The 20632-nt window shown below is 40.1% G+C and overlaps 1 protein-coding gene across 9 annotated transcripts; it reads left to right on the plus strand.

Moving 5' to 3' along the window:
* Positions 1-9604: 9604 nt before the first annotated feature.
* LOC141605349 (phytyl ester synthase 1, chloroplastic-like) lies at positions 9605-13763 on the plus strand. 9 transcript variants are annotated; one of them, XR_012526335.1, is made up of 7 exons: positions 9605-9762; positions 10004-10107; positions 11049-11122; positions 11476-11608; positions 12237-12337; positions 13040-13093; positions 13254-13763. XR_012526335.1 is itself a non-coding variant. In XM_074424072.1 (5 exons), exons 1-5 carry the CDS (start codon positions 9740-9742, stop codon positions 12266-12268), a joined length of 366 nt encoding a protein of 121 aa, XP_074280173.1. In that variant the 5' UTR covers positions 9605-9739; the 3' UTR covers positions 12269-13763. The 9 variants fall into 9 exon arrangements, 2 of the variants coding, with proteins under 2 accessions (XP_074280173.1, XP_074280204.1); XR_012526340.1 differs by lacking the exon at positions 13040-13093 and having other exon boundaries at positions 9605-10107; positions 13254-13370; positions 13480-13763; XR_012526333.1 differs by having other exon boundaries at positions 12237-13370; positions 13480-13763.
* The last annotated feature ends 6869 nt before the right edge of the window (positions 13764-20632 follow it).

The following is a 20632-nucleotide window of genomic DNA, read 5'->3' on the forward strand; positions in this document are numbered from 1 at the left end:
CCATTTGAATTTGTTGGTCTTTAGCTTAATTGAATTAGGGCGAAATTTTACCCTAGAAAATCGATTTGGGCGTTTTTGATTGAGCCCATTTCGAGTGAAATTGGTGATTGCACTAGGTTAGAAACCTGTTTAGGAGCATAGGGGTGCTTTTAGTTTCCATTTTGGTCCCCGTTCCCGCTCCCTATGCCCGAAAAACGGGAGTGAGGCGAAGGAACCGTCTCATTTCACAATGCTAAGTTTATTTGCTTGGGTAGTGGGTCCCACAAGGTTGCATTATAGTCGGGAAAGGTCATATTTGCCATTATGGACCTTTGTTGGGTATTGTGGGAAAAATTGGAATTTTTGCCTTTTGTGACGTCTTATGTCTGACAAAATAGGCGCCTGTTTGGGCTTGAATTGAGTCAGTTTGCCTTGAAATGGACCTTATTGGTAGTTTAGGTCACCTTGAGGCGTGATAAAATCACGTTTGCCTTTTTGCGGTCGTTTTTGAACTTTTGACCGGTTTGCGCTCAAATTAGCGTATGAATTGCCTTTTTGAGCCGTAGAAAAATTTTCCATTGCATTGGGAATGTATTTTTGGTTTGTTGGCGGACCTTGTATGGGTCTTGAAATGCCGTTTTTTTTGTGGTTGTTTTGACTCGTCTTTTGCTTGAAAAGAGGGGCGAGTCGTTTTTTTATGCGTTTTTGTGAATTGTTTTGTTGCTTTTTTTTTGTGAGGTGTTTTGTTTGGCTGGGTTTGGGCGGGATTGCCCTTGTTTTGCTTTGCAGGTTGTTGTTTTTTTTGGATTTGTCTATTTTACGCCGTCATAATGCCGAAATTTCGGCTGGCGTTCTTTGTTTGCAGGAGAGTGTTCGGAACAGGCTGGGTCCTTTGCTGCGACTCTTGAGGAGTTGTTCGGGACGGGGCCGGTTAGTACTCTGGCTAGTGCACCCGCCGCGGTAGAGGAGGATGTTACCGAGGAGGAGGGGCCTCCTGAGCAGACTGTTGGGGCCACAGGGGCCGTTGAGGAGCGTGAGGTGCCCGTCGTTGGGGCTACTGCCACTGGGAGAGCTCAGACTGGGTCTGAGGCTGGTACCTCCGGGAGGAGGGTTTCCACGAGGCAGCGTCGTCCCCGGGCGACCAGACGGACGTTACGGAATGTCACCAGGGTCGTTGAGATGGGTCATATCCACCACGTTGAGTCTCGTGGCCAGAAGAGACGGAGGGCGGAGACAGTTGAGGATGATGCCAACGTCGCGAGTTGGAGAGCGAAACGGGCTACAGCTCCGCGGGGGCTGAACCTGCGGGCGGCTCCTGCTTGGGCCGAGGGTTTTGTCGGTAGCCAGCTGTTGCTTCGACTGGACAGGCATATCTCTTACCATGCCCACGAGGGCTTGGTGAGTTGTGTCCCTCGATTGAACTTTTGTCACTTTTGAAGTGTCAGGCCTGAATAAGCATTCTGACAGTGTTTGTTTTTGATTTCAGGAGATCGGCACCATGAGGACTTTCTCGGGCTTCTCTACCTGTCTGGGCCTTTACGAAGTTCTCCGAGCTGGGACGAGGGCGTTGATAGAGAGGTCGGCTTTGGGGCCATTGGTGGCCGTTTAGCGGGATATTCACAGGTCTTCGATTAGGTCGAACCTATGTCTGATCCGGGCCATGTTGGATCGGTACTGGGATACGACGTCGTCGTTCCATATGGAGTTCGGGGAGGTCGGTGTGACATTAGAGGACTTCGCCATGGTATCCGGCCTTCCCTGCGGCGAGGTGCCTGTTGAGTTTACCGAGACGCCGGAGGGAGTGTCCTCTCCTACGGTTGTGGACACAGCCACCTACACGCCAAGCCGATCTGTTGGACATATAGCGTTCTTTTGAAAGCCATGCTCGGCGGCGTAAAAATGCTTTCGACCGGATCGTTTTAGATCGGTCGGTTTCGTCTCGGTAAGGGTCTCGAAACGATTAGAGATGTTCAGAGTCGCCACCAAGCATTTGTGGGATGCTTGGAACCCGTTCGAATCCACTTTATACCTCAGACAAACAAAGCACAAAGCAGGGTTTGACATAGGTACTAAAGATAAGGAATCGCCCCTCTTTAGCATCCTATCTCTAGAATGACTCTCGTACGCCCTGGATAAGGTCGTCCACTATCCAAAGTTTCTGAGTAAGAGGTGAAGGTACGTATTGGGAAGCCCTTTAATCAGACACCCAATCCCGCCCGCGTAGCGGCCTCTACTGATCGATCTTAGTTGGTTGAATGCAGAAGTTGATAAAACGGTTTAAATGCATGAATGTGCATCCAATAATTTAAACCTAACATGTGAGAGCTTTCTAAGTCGGTTGATTTAATCCAAGTATCAAGTATAAGAAGTCGAGTTGGATTAATAATTGATTTGCATGCAAGACGGAAATTAAACATCCATTTACCTTATTAGGTTTATGGTGCATAACGTGATCCATTTGTTTTAGGAGGGCATTTTGCAAAGATGATTTTGAATGAGCAAATAGTCATCTGATCCGTCCTACATCCGAGCTAGTCGGAGTGAGAATCGTCCTAGACTAATACTGGAAAAGGGAACAGGCCCTTGTTGGAGCTTGTGTCCTCCACAAATTAGTGTGATAACATTTGTAAATCTCTTACAGGTTCACAAGGGTATACTTCGTATTTTAAACAGTTGATTAACGATTACCTAATAACGGTTGGCTTGCTAGAAAGTTTGACGTTATTATCATACAGATGGCGGTGATCAACTGGTCCCTAAAGGTCACACCTATAAGATGTGTTTGAGAGATGTGGTTATGGAAATGTAATCACATTGATGCCATATATGACTAAACAAGTTAGTCAATGTGTTGATGAGACAATTATTTAATGAAGATTAAATAATATTAGTTCAGACGAATTAACTGTCAATTCGTAAATTGAATATAATAAGTTATATTTAATTAATGTATATGATGTAAGCTTGGACGAATTAATATTTTAATTCGTAATTAAATGTAATCGGTTATATTTAATCAACAAGATGAATGTGTCATAGTGGTAATAGTGAGGGTACTCAAACCAAGAGGTTATGGGATCGATCCTCACTAGATGAAAATTTATATTTAACACATTTTATACATTTTTGGAATAACCGAAAATAAGGAAATTATACTCCTTATTATTTCGGTATTTGGGCCGAAAATTAGGAGAAGAAAAATCCACCCTAATCTTCCCTCATACACGGTTTAAGAGGTAGAGAGGAGTGTATTTTCTAACCTAATTTTTTTAACTCATTCTTGCCTCTCATCTCAACAAAAACACAAAACCCTAATTTTACAGAAAATTTGAGGGATCGATTCTAGCAAAATCAAAGGGCATTTCTCATATCGTCTTCGGTGCAACTGATAGGAGAATATCATTGCGATATTGTTCATAGGCCATAAAAGCTAGGACCGAAGGTTATTTCTAAATCCTTTATGCTTTTGGTTTATGCAATTTCGTTTTATGACTCGTAATCATCACTTTATAATTCGTTATAATCCTTAATTTAAAGGGATGCATACAGATAAATCCCACAAGTGGTATCAGAGCCAAGGCCACGAATTTTATTTTGATGATTTTCATAAAATTGGATGTAAACGATATTTAGGAATTTCGAAAAGAAAAAAAAAGTTTCGGCTGAAAATTTTTTTTGCCGTGAGGTATTTTTTAAAGCCGTCTGTTTTCTGTTTTTTTTCTTTGTTTTGATGATTATTTCCATTTCGATTTTTCATATTGTTGTTTAATCAGTTAAAATTAACATATGATAAATTGATAGATTTTTGATTTAATGAAGATTAAGTTAAATTGTAAATGGAATCGTCATGTCGATGATATAAAAATTTGTTTTTGCTATATAGTTTTTGGCATATACGATTAATCATGTTTTATTAATTCATATGCTAATCATATTCTAAATAGCAACTATAAACGATTTTCTTCATCGATTTTTGTTTTAGGGCATTTTTGCCGGAAAAGAAAAAAAAGGAGGCATTAGGGTTCTTGTTTTATTTTGAACCGTGAAAATTTTTTATCCTGTTACGGTTACTGTTCACAGTGGGCAGATAATAAAAAAAATATTTTTTTTGTTTTGTTTCGGTTTTTTCAGAAAAACCGAGTTTAAAAGGAAAATAAAAACGGGCTGTTTTTTTTGTTTTTGCCATTCAACCGAGAAAAGATAAAAAAAAAAAAATTGTTTCTGTTACTGTTCACGGCTGGACAAATAAAATAAAAAAAAATAAAAAATTTGTTTTTTTTTCGGTTTTAGCTGTAAAACCGAGAAAATGTCTTTTTATTGGGTTGTTTCGGTTTTTACCGAGATAACTTTTAAAGAATTTTTTTTTGGTCAATTAATTATTGTGAAGCGGTTCATAATTCATAGATACCTATTTTTTAAAGCAGTTTAAAAGATAGGAATTCATATTACAAGTTTAATGTGAATTAAGATTAAAATTAATGTGATTAATTGGGGAATTGTCACTTAATTTGATAATTTAAATAGGTGGTTTGAATAAAATTAATCTACATAATTAAAGAATTATGTCTTGTATGTTTAATTTTTTTTAGTTGATGCATTTTATTTAGTTGAATGAATCGTTTGAATGATTTAATTTACGTATTTTTGCAATCGGTTGTAAATTGTAATACTTAGTGTGGCCTTAGTCAAATTATGTTTTCGTAATGATGGGAACATAATTTTTAATGTAATTTGAGATCTCGAATCTCCTTTATTTTTCTTTAGTTTTTGGGTTTTGAAATTAGAATGTAATAAATAGGTTTATTATGTAAATTTATTTATTGTAATTTTCAAAGAAGACTAAAGATGGAGATTGAAGCTCACTCCCGCTACATGGATCAAGATGGAACATCAAGACAAGCTTCTCGGGTCCATGGATGGTTTCCAAAGTTGTATTTATGTTCATTTTGATAGGATAGGCCACACTAGGATTTTTTTTGTTTTACGTTTGACCGTTCTTATTGCTTATCATTCACATGCTTGTTTATGCATCATATTCCGCCTAAAACCAAACCACCTACTACTAAAATGCATGAAAATTGACACATATAGGTTGTATGTTAGTTTTCATAGACATACAGATGTCACGTGTTTTTTAAGCCATCATCTTAGTTTATTCATTCACGCATGCTAGATATTAGTTCACTTAAAATGAATTAAAACAAAGTTGATGGGATCTTCCTCTAAAACGGAAATTGAGACTAGTCTTTATAAGGGCAAACAACTATGAATCCCTTCTTCGTCGGTAGGCATAATATGACCCCTTCTACGTTGGGTAAGTAGTTTGTGTTGACTTAGTTTATCTCAACATTATAGTCCGAAGAGTTTCTCGTGATTATGATGGACTAAAGATAGAATTTACAGAAATTTATCGACCAAGAATTCTAACGGTAGAATTAGCTAAAAGGTTAGCTTATCAATTTACAGATAATTGAGTCTTGGGATCATTTATATAATTCTTGAGGAAGGTCAATTGTATAAATGTTTTGAGTCTTCGCGTTATGACACTAGTTCATTAGACTTAAATTAAAATCGATGCACATGCTTATTATTTATTCTTCTTTTCGCAGTGTAGAACACGTTTATATTACTGTTACAACAAATTGCTGGAAATAACGAAATCCCAATGCCGAGTGTCACACTTGGACGCGAGTCCTGGCTTAAAATTTTTATGGACAGCGTGAATCAGTTCACACGTCTGAAAAATGACGGGTCCAACTTTGCGGACTGGGAGGCGGCACTACGGAATGCTACCATTGCTGACGGTAAGCTCAAGTACCTAACTGAGCCAATACCGCCAAACCCAGGCCCAAATGCAAGAATCAACGATATTGATGCTTATAGTGACTTCACTATGGAAGCGGGTGCGATAAAGAACGTACTCATCTTTGCAATGGAAACCAATTTGCAGAGACGCTTCGTTGCCCAAGGTGCAAACAAGATTTTCACCACGCTCACTAACGAGTTCTCAAAAGCACCGAGAATCGTTACTTATGAGCATACATGTCGCTTCTTTGATGCGAAACTCCAGAAGGGCCAACCGGTTAGCCCACACATTCTTCACATGATTGAGAATGTTGAGAAGCTGGAGGCACATAATTGCAAAATCAGTGAGAGCATTGTCATTGACCGAATGCTTTCTTCTCTTCATGATGGTTTTGCCCTTTTCAGGGCGAACTACTACATGATTGACTTGAAAAAGAGTCCTCATGAGCTACACTCCCTTCTCGTACAGACCGAGAAGGATATGAAATTGAGTGGGAGCATGAAGCAGGATGTTCTCACGATTTCCAACAAGGGTAAAGGTAAGGGCAAGGCTCATGGCGACCTAGCTGTAGGTAAGTCAAAGTTTAAAAAGCCAGGAAACGGTAAGAGTGGGCCCGGTGAGACTAGTGGCTCACAGGGCAAGGCAAAGAGCAAGGGCGGTGACATTGAGTGCCACCATTGTCACAAGACTGGACATTGGAGGAGGAACTGTCCCGTGTACCGTGAGGACATTAAAGCAGGCCGCGTCGTTCCTGTTGGTATGTCATCTTATATTCATATGATTGAGATTCACCATGAAAGTTTCGGAACTTGGGTACTTGATACTGGTTGTGGTCCTCATCTGTGTAATCATTTGCGGGGCCTAAAGAACATCATACCTCTCGAAAAGGGTGATGTGGACCTGCGAGTCGGGAATGGAGCACGAGTTGCTGCAGTCTCGAAGGGAACATACGTAATCCAACTCCCTAGTGGTTTTGAGTTATTTTTATAATTGTTATTATGTACCCAGTTTATCTAAGAACATTATTTCTATTTCCGTACTCGATATAGACGGTTTTGCATTTTCAATAAAGGATAATAGCTGTATTTTCTTTTCAATGAAATGATTTATGGCAAAGCAGTTTCCATGAATGGAATTTACATCTTAGATCAAACCACGGAAGTATTACATGTGAATAATAAGAAATTAAAGGTTGGTGACAAAGATCAAACCTATCTTTGGCATTGTCGAATGGGACACATAAATGAGAAACGTGTAAAGAAACTCGTCGATAATGGGACTATTCCCGCATTCGAATTTTCTACATATGGCACGTGTGAATCATGTCTCATTGGCAAAATGACTCGAATTTCCTTCAAAGGTGTTGGAATGCGCGCTAGTGACCTATTAGGACTCATACATACTGATGTTTGTGGATCTATGTCAATTACCGCTAGAGATGGCTATAGACATTTTATCACTTTCACGGACGATTTGAGTAGATACGGATATGTCTACTTAATGAAGCATAAAAGTGAGTCCTTTGAGAAATTCAAGGAATACCAGAACAGGGTTGAAAACCAACTGGGTAGAAAGGTTAAAGCACTCCGTTCAGATCGGGGTGGCGAATATCTTTCAAATGAGTTTGATCAACACCTTAAAGACTGTGGAATCGTTCTACAGTTAACTCCACCTGGAACACCTCAGTTAAATGGTGTGTCCGAACAGAGAAATCGAACCTTACTCGATATGGTTCGATCCATGATGAGTCACACGGTAGTGCCTGATTTATTATGGGGTTTTGCTCTTTTGTCAGCTGCTCTTATACTTAACCGAAGTCCGACTAAAGCTGTCGACAAGACTCCATATGAAATGTGGAAGGGAGCGGTCCCTAACTTGTCCTTTATTCGGGTTTGGGGCTGCGAGGCTTATGTCAAGTGGAGACATGAGGATAAGCTCGGCCCGCGATCGGTCAAGACATACTTTATTGGTTATCCAAAAGGAACGTTTGGTCATTACTTCTATTCGCCCACCGAACATCGAGTTTTTGTTGCGGCTAGTGCGACGTTCTTAGAGAAAGAATTTCTTGAGAACAAGACGAGTAATAGAACCTTCTAGCTGTCGGAGATTCCAGAACCAACAACCGAGGAACGGATGGAGGAAGCTGTTCCTCCAACTGATGACACGGTTAATATTCCTGAGGAACCTAGGAGGTCGGGTAGAGTCTCTAATCCTCCGGACAGATACATTGGTATGGTCGAGGAGAATGACGTTTTGCTCCTAGAGAGTAATGAACCCGCTACCTATAAAGGTGCAATGACCTGTTCCGACTCAAAGCTATGGCTCAAAGCCATGCAATCCGAGATGGACTCCATGTATGAGAATGACATATGGGATCTAGTTGATTTACCTAATAAGGTAAAACCTCTACAGTGCAAATGGCTTTACAAAATAAAGCGTTACAGAGACGCGCAACCGATACCTATAAGGCACGACTAGTGGCAAAAGGTTTCACTCAAGTGCACGGATTGCATTATGATGAGATTTTTGCACTTGTAGTCATGCTACGTTCCATTCGGATAATCTTAGCGATTGCCGCTTTTCATGACTATGAAATTTGGCAAATGGATGTGAAAACCGCCTTCTTAAACGGATATTTGGAGGAAGAGTTGTACATGGTGCAACCCGAAGGTTCTTGAGAAGTTCAGCATGACCAACTCCAAGAAGGGGAACCTTCCAATGACGTCTGGGATGCAGTTGAGCAAGTCTCAGTCACCCACGACGCCTGAAGGGATTGAGCGCATGAGTCGTGTTCCTTATGCATCTACAATAGGATCAATCATGTATACCATGATATGCACACGTCCAGACGTGGCATATGCATTGAGTATGACGAGTCGGTGCCAAAAGAATCCATGTACCTACGGAGGACTAAGGATTGGGTATTGACTTATGGAGGAGATACTAAGCTATGCGCAATCGGTTACGCAGATGCTAGCTTCCAAACGGATCGAGATGATTAGAAATCTCAGTCTAGATTCGTTGTTACTTTTAATGGTGCTGCGGTCAGCTGGAATAGTTCCAAACAGGAAGTTGTAGCAGATTCTACTACTAAACCATTGAAATATGATAAGCATAGAGGGCACGTTATTTCCATGAGAACTAAACGTGTACCTGAGTTATAGTAGTTGATTATGAATTCGATACGTTATCTTTTTCATATACTATTTATAACTTCGTTGTTTTTTTATAATATTTTGTTTTTCATGTGGATTGTACTGACAACATTGAACGCCACAAAGTGAACTGAATTACATTATATTTTGTTTGGTCCGTAATCGCCTCAAAGAGCTGATAACTCTGACTATTATATTGTGCAGCCGATTGATGGTGGGTTCAACGAGCCATAAGTCAAACGGTTGACTGATCGATCACAGATGCGAGATTATAACGATACCTCATAGGACAAATTTTTGGTGACAACGTAATGGAGTCCTAAATGTTTAAAACCATTCGGTGCCAGGTCGTGGATAGGACATCCATTGTCACTAGTAGAAAAAATCCTATTGACATCGCCACAAAAACATCGGTTTTAGTTGAAACGATGTAAATGTTCATAGATAACATCGGTTCTTATAAAAACCGATGTAAAACATGTAGACTTTTATTCCCTTACATCGGTTATTTTAAAAAACGATGTCCAAAAATATTTGTACCATCGGTTTTAACATAACCGATGTAAATGTCGTGTCATTAACATCAGTTTTAAATAACCGATGTAAATTAAAACCATTCTCAATTAATAGACAAAAAACTACCCTAGCTTATTATTTCCCACGACCGACGACCCTTTACTTTCTCATCCTCGCCTCTCCATTTACACAAACCCTAAACTCCAAATCAAAAAAATCGATACTCACATTCACTGCCCTTTATCTCACCACGACACCACCCTTCTCCTCCCGCCACACCGCCATGCCACCGCCAACAACCACCAGGTCGTCCTTCCCCCTTCTCTTTCTTACCTCCTGTCATTCCTTCCATCGGCCTTTTTCTCTCTTTCTCACTTCCGCCGCCTACGACCCACCACGACGCCGTCTGTCGACGACCCGCCCATCAATGTCCTTCCGCCGTCCGCCGCCTTGCTCCTCCTTTATCTTTTGCGGTCATATTTCCGATCTCACTTTTTATTATGTGGTTCCTAAATTACTCATTTTTCATGTTTATTTGATTTACCAGTGGGAAGGATAACATGCCAAGTGAAGATGAAGCAAAAAGGCTTTCACGTTTGCTCAAGAATTGTGAATCTCGAACCTTTAAAGACAATGGGCACACTTTTGCTGGTACGTTCTCTTTTCTCCTGTAATTATTGAGAGGAGGTTGATCAAGCAGGTGCTCAAGCAGGTGCCATCAGCCTTGTTGTGTGAATGAAGATATTCAATCCTAGTTGACACCAAAGTCAAGGGAGCATTTGGCTAATGCTAACTCGACAATAAAGTTCTTTGGGAATGCTGACATCACTTAGCTCTCTCTATCATATAGGAACTGTTGAGATGTCTTCTGATCTAATCCCATTTCAAGGGTTTTTGTGGTGATAATCTAGATCTTTTTTTTCGAAAATAAGACCCCTTAGCTGAAAATGACATGCTTAATTTAGTCATGAATTTTTACTGGGTAAGAATCAAGGAACCATATTTGACCATCTAAGCTTGTGTTTGGTCATTGTTGCTGCCGGGCTTGTAGTTGTGCATGTGCATAATATCTTTTGTGTATGCATTTTCATTTGTGCCAGCTCATGTGGGTTAGGGGCGCTTGTATATCTCCTTATGTATGTGTTAGCATGAGATGGATTGGGATGTGGTAATGTACTTTACCGTGTGTATTTTTTTTCCCCAATTTCTTTCTTTAAGGTATTTATGTATAATAGAAGTCCTTCCTATCACTTGTACAATGGTCTAGCAATCTGTATTGACAAAGTAAAGGGTGAAGACTATTAACCTGTTTTTTCTCTCTTTTGGTCAGGAACCATGGCGAAAAGCCATTTGTGCCTGAACTATTTTAGAGTTCTGAAGCTACTGAGCTTTGTTCTCTTAATTCTTGCTGATTTCATTGATGACTCCTAAGAGTAGTGCTTGTATTTTATTTTTTTATCGTCTTTACTCTGACTTGGTTTGTATTTACAGGTATGTTGACCCTAAGCAATAAAGCTTTGTGTTTTGAGTCGTTGGGAGTAGGTCAATATGAAAAGCCTGCAAGATATGATCTCTCAAGGGGTTTGAAACAGGTTATAAAGCCGGAATTGACTGGGCCTCTTGGTGCTCGACTGTTCGACAAGGCTGTGATGTACCGATCAACACTGTAAGTATTAGGGACATTTTTACTTAGTTCAATATCTTAAACAAGAAGTATGAACTTGTTTGGTTTTCTTGTAATTCTCATAGTAGTATAATACTTATCAAAGAAACCTGGGATTAGTAGTAGTAGTCTTATCGTTATTTCATTATCGAAAAGTATTAAGAAGAATACATGGGTGTTTCTTATGTGTTGCTTCAGTTAAATACTTGAAATTTGAAATCAATGTATCCTACGAAAAGAAGCTACACGAGGTTACTCGGGGTAGAGTAAAAACTGGTTTTGGATAGAGTACAGACAGTGCTACATTCTTTTGGATGTTAATGTGTACTGATGAAATGGTGTGTATTCTGAAATAGGAGGATGGCATTAATCTACTAACAGTCATTAAAGCCACCAACAAATATGGCCGTTCAAGGAGCCTTGATTTTGTTACTGACTTTGTCCTCCAAGTCTGCAAGAATACAAAGTTGATTTTGATAAAGTTGCCGGGTAATGAAACTTGCATTTACATTCTTTGAAATAGACGATATATGATCGCGCACCAAAACTTTTATAAGATGGTATGAGTCTTTTCAAAGTCGGGTTATCTAGAATATGATCGTACTAAAACTTTTATAAGATGGTACTGCAACATTACTGACTTTGGAATACCATGCGCTATTTCTGCTGATATTTCATATCTACCTGCATGTGAGTATTCTTTGCTGCCTACAATTATAGTTTCTCCTTGCCTTTTTACTCTTCTCTGTATCACTTGGGCTTCTTGCTTGTATTAGATATGTTTTGATTGATAATGAGAGAGTCTTTGTGATGCCATTATCATTGAAAATTGTGCTCTCTATTAATGTTCTCTAATGTAAAATCTAGTATGACAGGTAAATTGAACCAAACAGGATCCCTTGGTTTAAACATTGTGCTAGAATTAGCAGCTGTTCGTAAAAATATTACGTCCTCATGTAGGTTCTTAACCTATGTTACTCCGACACTTCAATTAACTGCCTTCGACACTTCAATTTAGACCACATAATAATTCTCTACTGATTGTCTGATGTTTTAGTTTCAAACAAGTTAATGTTGAGTTTAGAACATAGTCGTCCCTCACAGTTTCTGGTTGCAGTTGTTTGCTGGTGCTGGTGCTGGATAAAATAAACTGGAAGACAAGTAAATATTCTGACAGGACTGTTGGTGCCTTACATATTTTTCAGTCTCGTTTTTCAGGTGACGCTTATCGACTAACGTGCATTTGTCCTACTTATCCTTATCCAACGACTTTTTACATCTGTAATGTTGTACTGTTGTATACACTTGCTTGTGCTGTTGTGCAGTATCATTCCGATCAATTTAAATTATCGACTAAGTTTTTCATCACGGGTCATCTCAAACTGTCTCTGTTATGAACTAGATCAGATTTTCAAACCATGGTTGTAAATCTGGTGTTGTACTGTTGGATACACTTGCTTGTGCTAGGAATATTGGTTAGGTCTCTTGGAAGGCAGCCTCTGTGCATCTCTGTCCTCTGAGTTGATTTTGCTTATTTTCTCGGAAATTTGTACTCCGTATTTGTTAACTGTTTGTGTTTTATGAGAAACAGGATCCTTTGGTTTAACATTGTGCTAGAATTAGCACCTGTTCATAAAAAATTTACCTCCAAATGTAGGTCCTTGACAATTGATCTGTTATCAATTCAGAGGACGTCGACATTACCTTGGAGCTTTGTTCATGCTGTTTTGATTCTATAAAACATGTTTCGGGCTAAAACTCCCCTGTAGTTTCTGGCAGTGAATAAGATACTATACGGTGTATGTTTATGTTGTTCAAACCTTTTTTCTATTTTACACCTCGCCCCTTATCCTATGTTGCCATTATCCTTTCTTATTGCATGTTAGATTTATCCATCTTTATCCCTATTTGACACTAAAGGTTGTTTACACATGATCCATTGTGAGCGATGCTTGGAAGTTCCTCCTTCATAATGTAAGGAGCTCATATATCTTGGAAGTTATTGCATGTCTGGGTTTCATTCAATTAGCTTGCTAGTATATGTTGTACTATACTAGCAAGCTAATTAAATGTTAGAAAAAACGTGTGGTAGAGTTAGAGAAATAGACGTTAAGGTATTTGCTTACATTTTCAGAGTACTGCCCTCAGAAAGGTGGGTGAATATAATGCTGAATGGCACTGATCTCAGAAAGAAGGTGGAGTGATCACAACAACACCAACTTGTCCCCTTACTTTTTCTGAGAGTACTGAGGTATTTGCTTACCATTTTAGAGTACTATCCTCACAAGTTAACTTTGATAGCTTATTAAATGCGTGTATATATTACTACTGTTGTTTTCTTCCTACAACATCGAGGACAGCGAAGCCTCCTAATTGGGTATTGATGAGACGATTTTCAAAGATTTATTCACGAGAGTCCTGCTATAGAAACCGATGCAGCAAGCTTCAGTTTTCTGCGGATGATGATTACAATTTTTTCAAGTATATGGAACAAACAAGGAGTATTACACTATTATATTAGTTTTTTAATTTTCATTTTGTATCTTACTATCAATATTGTCATTATTTAGTCAGAGGTTTCTACATGTATCTATTTATATGTAAATCTAAAAATATTTATTTTCAAAACAATGTATATTTATACATTATGGGTTTTGGAAATGTAATTTTATTTAATTGATTGAAGCTCTCATTTGAGGCGTTTTCCCCATTAAAAACGCCTCAAATGTATTTTTTTTTAATAATAAAAATACCTATTTACATCGGTTTTAGTCAATAAATGATGTAAATAAGTACATCGGTTCTACACCAAAAACGATGTAAATTAGATGCTATTAACATCGGTTTTACTTAGAAACCGATGTAATTGAAACACAATTAACATCGGTTTTCACCTATAACCGATGTTTTTGTATACTATTTACATCGGTTCTAAAACTGATGTTAAAGTAAAAATACTAAATACGTCGCCCCCAGAAACATCGCCACAAAAGCGATGTAAATGGGGTAAAAAAACCGATGTCAATGAGACTTTTTCTACTAGTGTGTGTTCCTAGAGTCGATTCTTTTGACTATCGACTGTCTCTTGAGATTAAGGCAGTTTTTGGGTGACTTTGGTTTCTTTCTCACGGTCTGCCGTAATTGGAGGCTAAGTAGATTTTTTCTGGGTCATTTCATACTGTGCTTACATCTGCAGGATTGGAGTTGAGGAAAATATCCAACCCTTATCAGGTATAGTTATTTCTCAGGGCCACTCGAGGAGTTGTAACTGAAATGCATGGTCATGCTCGAATGATGATTCGTTTATCAGTTAAGTTACTCTCTAGTCGGGGAAACCACTCTTAATAATGATCGCTTGTAAAATACGACCTTTGTGAATACGTATTTGCAAATTGTTTTACATTGAGTGGGAGAAATTTTAGGATATGAGAATCGGTTATCGCACATACACTTGTGAGGACAAGTGGGAGTTTGTTGGAGCTTGTGTGCTCCACAAATTAGTGTGATAACATTTGTAAATCTCTTACAGGTTCACAAGGGTATACTTCGTATTTTAATCAGTTGATTAATGATTACCTAATAACGGTTGGCTTGCTAGAAAGTTTGACGTTATTATCATACAGATGGCGGTGATCAACTGGTCCCTAAAGGTCACACCTATAGGATGTGTTTGAGAGATGTGGTTATGGAAATGTAATCACATTGATGCCATATATGACTAAACAAGTTAGTCAATGTGTTGATGAGACAATTATTTAATGAAGATTAAATAATATTAGTTGAGACGAATTAACTGTCAATTCGTAAATTGAATATAATAAGTTATATTAAATTAATGTATATGATGTAAGCTTGGACGAATTAATATGTTAATTCGTAATTAAATGTAATCGGTTATATTTATTCAACAAGATGAATGTATCATAGTGGTAATAGTGAGGGTACTCAAACCAAGAGGTTATGGGATCGATCCTCACTAGATGACAATTTATATTTAACACATTTTATACATTTTTGGAATAACCGAAAATAAGGAAATTATACTCCTTATTATTTCGGTATTTGGGCCGAAACTTAGGAGAAGAAAAATCCACCCTAATCTTCCCTCATACACGGTTTAAGAGGTAGAGAGGAGTGTATTTTCTAACCTAATTTTTTAACTCATTCTTGCCTCTCATCTCAACAAAAACACAAAACCCTAATTTTACAGAAAATTTGAGGGATCGATTCTAGCAAAATCAAAGGGCATTTCTCATATCGTCTTGGGTGCAACTGATAGGAGAATATCATTGCGATATTGTTCATAGGCCATAAAAGCTAGGACTGAAGGTTATTTCTTAATCCTTTATGCTTTTGTTTATGCAATTTAGTTTTATGACTCATAATCATCACTTTATAATTCGTTATAATCCTTAATTTAAAGGGATGCATACAGATAAATCCCACAGCCCTGTACCAGGCGGCTGCATGAGGCGCGAGCCAGCCGGCGGTACAAGGGGCCTCCCTCTCGTTTTGAAAATGAGAATTGAAAGGCCTGTTTAGGCGCGGGTCAACCTACGGTTATATGCCGTGTTCTGACCATTTGAAAAACGTTTAGAAAACGTGTTGAAAAACGGGTATTTGACCGGATTTGTTTTGAAAGAGTCGTTTAGACCGCATTTGTTGATTTGAGGAACGGGACTCGAATAATCATCATTATTTTGAGAATATTCGGTGTCGGGTTTGACTTGACAAGCTTGACATGAATAGTTTTGAAAATAATTATGAACTAATTGTTTTAGGTTCATTTGAATATAATTAGTCGATACTCATCATCATACCCGGGTTAAAATCCGGCATGGTATGTAGAACCAAGGATGACTTTGTGTTGGTGACTAATATGTTCTTTGAAAATGTAAAGAAATGATGAAAGGCTTTAAAATATCTCCCAAAATGTAAAGAAATGATATAAAAGGTTTTAAAGCACCTTTTAAATGTCATTAACCAAATAGTATCACCGAAACACGGATTTAACCGTCATGGTATGAGGAACCAAAGGTGAAAAATGTTTTATGGTTAAAACAAATAAAATGAAATAAAAAAGGTTTGAAAATATTTGAAATGGTAAAAACCGATTACAAATATGAAAATGAATTAAAGGGGAAAGACGAGAACAAACACGGTGGAGTTCTGACCTGGACACCCCATTTAGGCGCGGGCAAGCCGGCGAACCAAGAGGCTTTTGTCTCAGGCCAAAAATCAGTTTTGGCTCATTTATCCCATATTTTGGTTCATGTTATGCACGGTTTAACATGTTATAGTCATGAAACAAGTAAAAACATGATAAAAGAAGGATTTTTACACCCTCATACTTACATGTTTGGTTATGGCAAGTGACCGACGTAAGTGTAACAACTCGTTTGGTCGGAAAAAACTCGGTTTAAAACCGTTTTGGTAAGTAAAAAGAGTGTTTTAAGATTAGTGACGGTGTAGTGGTCGAAAAACGCGTCGGATTGTGACTTAAGAAGTCGAGTCGAGAATTTTAAGGGAGAAAAGAGGGGGCGGACACTCGCGTAAGTTTCAAATGGGGGGCATTTGAGGGGTATTTATAGGGAAATGAGTGGTTGTGTGAATTTTGAGCGACGTGGCCACCTGGGCTGCTCAAAGAGGCGCGAGCCACATCGCGGTTCTTCGAGGTGTCTTGTCGCTTTCACACAAGTGCAACCATGATTTGTTCTATCCTAGGTTTTGTAGTCACATGTTTGGTACTTGACCATTCATGAATCCGGGAAAACTTAAGGTAGAATGTTTGAAATGTTTTGTTTTTAGTGGTTGACTCGGTTTGACTCGTTGTTGGAGTCGGGATTTGAATTTTTGAGTCGGTTTTTGGTCCGACGTTGGTTTTGACTCTAGTTAGTGTCATTGCGACCCCGTCGTCGTGCATTAAACACTCCAGGTATTTTTAAAATGTTTTGAAATATTTTATTTTCGAAATCGTTTTAAGTTTTCTGACGTAAAGTTGTACACAAACTGTCGATCAAACGCCGTGATTCCAAAACATGTTATAGTCCGATAATCATCGGGTGTTTGTTGGAGTCTCAGCAGATACTGGGTATCTACAAAGCCCCACTTTGACTTAGGCTTGGACAGGGCGAAAGTCAAAGTAGAGCCCCCAGGTCAATCGAAGATTACAACCTGGAGACCCGAGCGACGTCGAGGCGGCTCGAAAGGATTCGGGCTAAGGACCTGCCGTCGGGAAGGGCGACGTTAAGGCAACTCGAGGGTACGAGTCAAGGACCTGGCGTCGGGAACAGTTTAGAGTCTGTCGACTATCCGTGCGGGTCATTTAAAGTCCATTAGACTACGTACGAAAGCTCGCCAGCCATAGGAAGGAGTCATACCTGAGGCATCTTCGGATATGTCCTTGCACGTTTGCGGACAAAGGCTCGCCAGCTGTGGTGCGTATATGAGGAGGGCTCGCCAACCGCGATGCGTAGTAAGGCTCGCCAGCCGCGATGCGTAGTAAGGCTCGCCAGCCGCGATGCGTAGTAAGGCTCGCCAGCCGCGATGCGTAGTAAGGCTCGCCAGCCATGGTGCGTACCTGAGGAGGACTCGCCTGCCACGATGCGTAGTAAGGCTCGCCAGCCATAGTGTGTAGTAAGGCTCGCCAGCCATGGTGCGTAGTAAGGCTTGCCAACCATGGTGCGTAGTAAGGCTCGCCAGCCATGGTGCGTAGTAAGGCTCGCCAGCCATGGTGCGTAGTAAGGCTCGCCAGCCATGGTGCGTAGTAAGGCTCGCCAGCAATGATGCATAGTAAGGCTCGCCGGCCATGATGCGTAGTAAGGCTCGCCAGCCATGATGCATAGTAAGGCTCGCAAGCCATGGTGCGTACCTTAGGAGGGCTCGCCAGCCGCGATGCGTAGTAAAGCTCGCCAGCCATGGTGCGTAGTAAGGCTCGCCAGCCATAGGGTGGTCGGTTAATGGACCATGAGAATAGCCGCGTCAAATGGGCTTGTTTTGAAAGTAGCGAACTCATGATGCCGCCGTGGAAATAGTGAACTCGAATTTTCACTATCATTGTTTTTGAAATGAGCGGGTTCCGCGAGGAAGCCCCCTGCTGGTATTTGAAGGAATAGTGAATTTGGAATCTTCACCATTCGTTGTTCTTTTTTTTTGAATTTGAAGTGGCGGTTTCGATCACCGTCTGTTTTGAAGGAAATAGCAAATTTTAAATTTTGCTATCACGTTTGGAGTGACGGTTTATGTGCCGCCGTTGACATTTGAAGGAAATAGTGAATTTGGAATCTTCACTATTAAATGAAGTGACGGTTTATGTGCCGCCGTTGACATTTGAAGGAAATAGTGAATTTGGAATCTTCACTATTAATTGAAGTGACGGTTTATTTGCCGCCGTTGACATTTGATGAAAACAGTGAATTTGAAATCTTCACTATTACGTTTGAAGTGACGGTTTATGTGCCGCCGTTGACATGTGTGGCGAAAATAGTGGAATTTAATTTCCAACTATTATTTTGAAAATGACGGTTTTAATTGCCATTGCTAGTGAATTTTGAATTTTCACTATTATTTTTGAAATTGACGGTTTTAATTGTCGTCGTTTGAAATTTGAAGAAATAGCGAATTTTGAATTTTCGCTATTATTTTTGAAATTGACGGTTTTAATTGCCGTCGTTGAAATTTGAGAAAATAGTGAATTCTGACTTCACTATTTGTTTTTGTATTTGAAAAAATGACGGTCCTTAATGTCGTCGATGAAAACTCGAAGTTTAATATGGGAAATTGGGCCAAAGCCCAAATTTCGGTGAAAAAGCAAGGGGAGGCCTGATTGAGGCGCGAGCCACCTTGCGAACCAAAGGGGCTTCCCTTTTTTTTGTAAAAGACGCGAGGTTTGGCTGCATATCATCCTCATTCATTTCGTCTTCAACCTTCGAAAATCCCGCAAAATATCGCCATTGTTGGACTTTTGCTAGCTTCCATTCGTGCTATCAACCATAATGTCATCTCAAGGTATGTATTTCCTCTTGAATCCATTTGTTTTTGTTGGTCTATAGCTTAGGGCGAAATTTTACCCTAGAAAATCGATTTGGGCGTTTTTGATTGAGCCTATTTCGAGTGAAATTGATTATTGCATTAGGTTAGAAACTTGTTTAGGAGTATAGGGGTGCTTTTAGTTTGCATTTTGGTCCCCGTTCCCGCTCCCTATGCTCGAAAAACGTGAGTGAGGCGAGGGAACCGTCTCATTTCACAATGCCAAGTTTATTTGCTTGGGTAGTGGGTCCCACTAGGTTGCTTTGTAGTCGGGAAAGATCATATTTGCCAATATGGACCTTTGTTGGGTATTTGCGGGCAAAATTGGAATTTTTGCCTTTTGTGACGGTCTTATGTCTTACAAAATAAGCGTCTGTTTGAGCTTGGATTGAGCCAGTTTGCCTTGAAATGGACCTTATTGGTAGTTTAGGTCACCTTGAGGCGTGATAAAATCACGTTTGCCTTTTTGCGGTCGTTTTTGAATTTTTGACCGGTTTGTGCTCAAATTAGCGTAAGAATTCCCTTTTTGAGCCGTGGAAAAAATTTTCCATTGCATTGGAAATGTATTTTAGGTTTGTTGGCGGACCTTGTAAGGGTCTTGAAGTGCCGTTTTTTTTTGTGGTGGTTTTGACTCGTCTTTTGCTTGAAAAGAGGGGCGAGTCGTCGTTTTTTTTTTGCGTTTTTTTGAATGGTTTTCTTTGGTTGGATTTGGGCGGGATTGCCCTTGTTTTGTTTTGCAGGTTGTTGTTGTTGTTGTTTTTTGGATTTGTCCATTTTACGCCGTCGTAATGCCGAAATTTCGGCTGACGTTCTTTGTTTGCAGGGGAGTGTTCGGGACAGGCTGAGTCCCTTGCTGCGACTCTTGAGGAGTTGTTCGGGGCGGGGCCGGTTAGTACTCCGGCTAGTGCACCCGCCGTGGTAGTGGAGGATGTTATTGAGGAGGAGGGACCTCCTGAGCAGACTGTCGGGACCAAAGGGGCCGCTGAGGAGCGTGAGGTGCCCGTTGTTGGGGCTACTGTCACTGGGAGAGCTCAGACTGGGTCTGAGGCTGGTACCTCCGGGAGGAGGGTTTCTACGAGGCAGCATCGTCCCCGGGCGACCAGACGGACGTTACAGAACATCACCAGGGTCGTTGAGATGGGTCCTATCCACCATGTTGAGTCTCGTGGTCAGAAGAGACAGAGGGCGGAGACAGTCGAGGAGGATGCCGACGTCGCGAGTTGGAGAGCTAGACAGGCTACAGCCCCACGGGGGTTGCACCTGCGGGCGGTGCCTGCTTGGGCCGAGGGTTTCGACGGCAACCAGTTATTGCTTCAACTGGACAAACACATCTCCTACCGTGCTCACGAGGGCTTGGTGAGTCGTGTCCCTCGATTGAACTTTTGTCACTTTTGGAATTTCAGGCCTGAATAGGTGTTCTGACGTTGTTTGTTTTTGATTTCAGGAGATTGGCACTATGAGGACTTTCTCGGGCTTCTCTACTTG

This window comes from Silene latifolia, chromosome 1, assembly GCF_048544455.1.
Source record: "Silene latifolia isolate original U9 population chromosome 1, ASM4854445v1, whole genome shotgun sequence".
Lineage (NCBI taxonomy): Eukaryota > Viridiplantae > Streptophyta > Magnoliopsida > Caryophyllales > Caryophyllaceae > Silene > Silene latifolia.

Coding starts and splice junctions, on each gene's coding strand:
- LOC141605349 (XM_074424072.1), top strand. CDS start 9,740: ATGCCACCGCCAACAACCACCAG. Junction 9,763..10,003: donor CCACCGCCAACAACCACCAG/GTCGTCCTTCCC, acceptor TTGATTTACCAG/TGGGAAGGATAACATGCCAA. Junction 11,609..12,236: donor GATTTTGATAAAGTTGCCGG/GTAATGAAACTT, acceptor TTCTGGTTGCAG/TTGTTTGCTGGTGCTGGTGC.